This window comes from Acanthochromis polyacanthus, chromosome 10 (genome assembly GCF_021347895.1).
Source record: "Acanthochromis polyacanthus isolate Apoly-LR-REF ecotype Palm Island chromosome 10, KAUST_Apoly_ChrSc, whole genome shotgun sequence".
NCBI lineage: Eukaryota > Metazoa > Chordata > Actinopteri > Pomacentridae > Acanthochromis > Acanthochromis polyacanthus.
The window spans coordinates 28,194,555-28,199,949 of NC_067122.1; the positions used below are offsets into that span (position 1 = coordinate 28,194,555).

Consider the following 5,395-nt stretch of genomic DNA (forward strand, 5'->3'; position numbering starts at 1 on the left):
ACAAATTATCTTACTGCAAATGCACTGTGTGTGGGATAAAATAGAAACATCATGGCCAAAGACTGAGTGATCTGCTTCCTCGGAAACCTCAGATGGGATTACTCAGGAATCAAATGTGCACTCTGAACAGCTTTCAAAAAGGTCGAAACACTTCTGGCAGTCTGATGCCCCTGCAATTACTGCACTATCAGGCTAATAGAGTAATAGCTCTGTGATTGTGATGAACAAGTTGGTGGTGTTGAAAAATGGCTCACGAGCGCAAGTGTAGTTCAGTGTTTGTCTTCGCTCACATCCAGCTACTAAATGAGTTACAGATGAACCCTGCCCTTCTACCAGAGAGGTTTGCCCATTTCCACTGCTGTATCCGCACTCCATTAAGTAACTGTAAACCGCACTCATTAGCGACATCCAAAGGAAATGCTGCAGGAGAGAGAGGTTGCTTTGCTTGACTCAAATGTCTTCACGTCTGTCGTCTTTATTACCGCCGTCTGTTCTCTTGACTTGTTCATACAGAACAGCTGCATGAAACTCAACGGGCTGCCTTAAAAAGGTGCGCCCCAAATGACACATTCAGTATAATGAATCAACACTGCTGCCCTGCAGGCACTGCAATCCTGCAGAACAGTTGTTTTAAACGTGTCTCTGTCTAAACACTTGTCAAAGGGTGCAGTGACGCAGACAGGCCCTAAATTTATATTGGTTTTGCTTACAGTTAGACAGCAACAGGTCTGACAAGTAAAAACAAACGGCTGAAACTGAAATATGAGATAGTTCAGGAAAAGAAAGAGACGGTGTTGCGAAACACTTGATTTTGTGTGATAATGTACCGAGGAGTTATTTGAGTACAGAGAAAAGCCTGTAGGTGCATGAAAGACGAAGTTAGGCAAATGTGTTAAAGCAGCGGGATTATTACTGTCAAGAGCAACCAGATAGCTGAAGTGTAACACCCAGTTCTCTTGTGTTTACTTTGAATTTGGAGCTGGAGTGTTTATGGGTTTGATGCTACTGCGCTGCACAGTAGAGGAGAGAGACCAGTCCTACTTTGAACAGCTCGCAGACAGCTGAGGTTCTGAAAAGGCAGCGTCATCCCACTGCTGCTGTCACATCTGGCAGATGAGGCAGAGGAGACACTCTGAAGCAATGCTGCTGCTGTGCTCATAATCCAGGAGAAGATCAAGGTAACACACCGACTGCTCTGTTTAGACACAAGACAAGAACTCAGCGGTAAGCAAAACTTGTTGAAGCCACATTTGATCAAGATTAAACTTTTACTTTTGAGATGTTTTGACTTTTCTTAAGAGGTAACGACTGACAGAGCATGTGACTGTAATGTTATACACTATCGTTAGGTGTTTGAAGATAAGCATTCCAGTTTGTACATTTTAAAACATACTTCATGGATCTTTCTCAGTCAAAAAGAGGAGAGCAATAGAAAGTCTGTCGAGATAAAAATGTGTGCATAAATGAATGGATAACATTCATTTATGTTCCACAGTGAACAGACTCTTCAGTGCAAAGTGCATCAGAGCAACGCAGATAAACAAATTTGCAGGACAGTAAATGAGATTCCGCTTTTACTGCATGCATTTTAGACGATTAATGCCAGTAAGATAAAAGCTTCTCTAAATTATTTTTGCAGTTTTAGTTGAGACTGACAGACAGTGGAGCTTGTATGCAAGTTCTTAATTATTTATAACCTGTACAGAGTTTGTCATCAATATGCTCTTATCTCCTCATCTATGTAAAGCTTTGGAGACACTTTTTAGATGAAGGCAGTCATTGCTTTCTGCCTCCTCTTTTGCAATTCTTTACTGTACTACATTTTCTTCTTAAATTGTAATGAACATATGTTTTGTTGATTTAAGCATCAAGATGGCTTTCCTCTTGTCATTTTATTAATGATTCTCTTCTTCTAGGTGTTGTTAGGTGATCATTTAGATTGTATTATCTGTTGATTCTACATATACAGCTTATGTACAACAATAAATGGTGACTCAAACCATGTTTTTGGCGATCTCGTGTAGTTCTGAAATGTTTTTTTTTAACATAATTTAAGACTTTTTCATGTGTTTTCAAATATGCTGAAATTATTTAGATAAGATACAGATACGGTTATCAGCATCAAAGGCTTGTGTAGATTTAGCAAAGAAAAGAAACAGGTGGTCTACTGATTATTTCCAAAGCTGTAAAATTGTGTTTCTCAAAAACTGCTTCTGCAGCAAAAACACAAATGACCTATTTACTTTATCTTACCCAGACGAAAAGAACAAACTATTGTCACATGACAGGAAAACCTTCTCAAAAGCTTATCTAGTTTCCTCCAGAGTCTGCAGAAAAAAAGACTATCTCTGGAACAATCTACCGCATCACACTCAGCACGACTGCGTAGTTTACCTTCGCTGTACACAGCATCATGTGATTTCTGTCTGTCTCAACAGCAGCAGCACACGTGGCCACAAATGGCTCAAGAGAATCTGACGGGTGTAGAGAGCAGCTCTACTAACTGTTCGACTAACATCGATGACTTCAGAAACCAGGTTTACTCCACATCCTACTCCCTCATCACTCTGCTGGGCCTGGTGGGGAACGGCTTCGCTCTAGTGGTGCTGATCAGGACGCACCGCCAGAGTTCTCCTTTTCACATCTACATGCTGAACCTGGCTGTGTCTGATCTGCTGTGTGTCATGACACTGCCGCTGCGAGTTTTTTATTATGTGAACAAGGGCAAGTGGACCTTGGGGGACTTCCTGTGTCGTCTCAGCTCCTACGCCCTCTACGTCAACCTCTACTGCAGCATTTACTTCATGGCTGCCATGTCTGTCACGCGCTTCTTGGCCATTGTGTTCCCCGTGCAGAATCTGCGTCTGATGACCGAGAACCGAGCTCGCCTTGTGTGTTTGGGAATCTGGGTGTTCATCTGTTTCTCATCCTCTCCTTTCCTGATGGTCGGTCAGAAGCAAGACCCGGGCACGAAAAACTTCAAATGCTTCGAGCCTCCAGAGCCCAAAGGTGTGCAAAGGCTAGTCATGCTGAACTATTTGTCTCTAGCAATTGGCTTTCTCTTGCCGTTCCTGGTCATTTTGCTCTGCTATGCAGGCATAATCCACGCCCTGCTGTCACGCAAGCATACCGCCCGGCGCAATCGAGGTTCAGGCACCAGAGCCATCCGAATGATCGTCATCGTCCTGCTGACCTTCCTGATCAGCTTTCTGCCATACCACGTCCAACGCACCGTCCACCTGAACTTCCTGTCCCGGGACGACACCACCTGCTCAGAGACGGTTGCTATGCAGAAGTCGGTTGTGGTGACCTTGTGCCTGGCTGCTGCCAATTCCTGCTTTGACCCAATGCTTTATTTTTTCTCCGGAGAAGGTTTCCGCAACCGCTTGTCGTCCCTGCACAGGTCAAAATCGAGCAGCCAAGTGGACCGCATGAAACAGCTGAAGCCCATCACAGGTTTAGAATCTGGGGAACTGCCAGCTCAAGTCCAGTAAGAAAACAACAAACAGCCTGGGATGATAAGGAGCTCATGATGCTCTGTCACTCTTATGACAGAAACATGGGATGATGAGAGGTATAAAAAGATAGCTTAAACAGATGTTGCTGGTCCAGTTATGAGTATTGAAGAATTTCAGCTAAAGTCTCAGGAGGATTTTTTTTTAACTTAAATTGATATTTATTATCATAAACAGTGCCTACGTGTTGAATATTTGAATAATGTTGTTCTGCATTATTAGCATAATACAAAATGTGGTGTTTTGTGCTCCTAAAGTTACAATGTGATTACAAATATAAGCCATACATGAGAGAGAAAATGTTTTAAAAAGCCATTTCTTTTTATCTGGGCAGTTAAGAAAATTCAGTCTTATATGATGCACCCTAAAAAAAAGGGGCTAAACTCTGCTTTTTGTTACAACAATAGGTTAAATGCTGCAGGAATGTACTTTTCTTTATTATTTTCTACATATTCCTCTATTGTGGATATTTTTTTAGCAGTGAAGTTGTTGTTTTTTTATTTATTATTGTTCCTCTGTTACTTTATTGGCCATTTTTTTTATTACGAGTTAATATGATTCTCCCACTTCATAATATTTAAAAAAATAAAAGATACACACTGGAAGCAAACATTGAGATTTGGGAGTGTACGTTCAGAGACAGACATTTTAGGATGTGTAATTTTTTTGCTAATTCATAGGTAAGAAGATGACACCACTGTCATGTTTGTACAATAAATATGAAACTGCAGCCAACATCTGAGTAGCTCAAAGGTCAACCTACCAGCACCTCTAATGCTCCTTGATCAATGAGTGACATCTTGTTGGTTTAATCCTAAAAATTTGAGGTTTGTGTCCTGCAGTTCACAGATTGGAAACCAACCAGAAAGGGCGGTAGTTTCACATTTTTAAAAAAAGACATGATGAAGGCTGTGTTTTTATTTTTCATTTAGCTCTTAACAAGAAGGAAATATTGTTAGACTGTTCATTTAAACACCTGAAAATATGCTGCTGTATTCTTGTTGTATGTTTTTCATGTTGTGTATAATAACTGCATTAATAAATGATCCAATATGTGCCAGTTCAATACGAGTCACAGAAATCCATCACCGTTCATACTGAATTCCACATTGTGACCACTGGGGGTCACAACAGCATACATTTTGACTTCTTCTCTAAGCGATTCAGTGCTGGTCATTACTCCCATTTCTACACTATTATTTATCTGCATGATTTGTTTTTAATCCGAAAACACAATGAGTTGCTGTTTTTATTCATGGTCAATTCACAGTTTTTTACAAATTAGATTTGTGTTGAGCTATAAGTCATAGGACTGTTTGTACGGCGCATAAACATATTAACTTGAAGTTATAAGAGCAAGAAGAGGTTAAGAGGACATCATCATCCCTCCAAAAGGCTTCCAGGTTAGTTAGAGATGCAAAACAACCTAGAGAGACTATACTGCTGAGGCCAAGCCTGCTCATCAGAACACAGAGGGCCACTGTATTACCACTTCATAAACAGATAATATCAAGCACATGATTGCCTCCCTCATCCGTTTGCACAAAAAGATGTTTGTTTCAGTCTGTAAAGCAGGGTTATCTTGGAGATGGGACTCTGTGTATGTGTGTACCTCACAGCAAAGATACTCACTATGTAGGAAGCTAGGAAAGTCCCTGCTAAGTTCCTTAGCATGTATTTCTAAAGGGGGTACATGTATAACAATGCAATGCTTTTCATTAAAGACAATCATCAGTATGTCTTTACTTATTCAGCTTTATAACCACTCAGTGACTCTGCCCTAGCACTGATTAGTTATTAGGAAAGGTTAGGGCTAAATCTTGTTTGCCTGCAGGGGAAACAGATTTGCTCTGCAACATGTGTTAGTGTTCATTGTGTGA

At 40.8% G+C, this 5,395-nt stretch overlaps 1 protein-coding gene across 1 annotated transcript; it reads left to right on the plus strand.

Annotated features, from left to right (window-relative positions):
- Positions 1-279: 279 nt before the first annotated feature.
- On the plus strand, positions 280-4,581 carry LOC110964258 (cysteinyl leukotriene receptor 1). Its single transcript, XM_022212943.2, has 2 exons — positions 280-1,224; positions 2,439-4,581. The coding sequence occupies exon 2, from the start codon at positions 2,460-2,462 to the stop codon at positions 3,492-3,494; it is 1,035 nt and encodes a 344-aa protein (XP_022068635.1). The 5' UTR covers positions 280-1,224; positions 2,439-2,459; the 3' UTR covers positions 3,495-4,581.
- Positions 4,582-5,395: the final 814 nt, after the last annotated feature.

Excerpts from the sequence above, each read along its gene's own strand:
- LOC110964258 (XM_022212943.2), top strand. The coding sequence starts at position 2,460 with ATGGCTCAAGAGAATCTGACGGGTGTAGAGAGCAGCTCTACTAACTGT.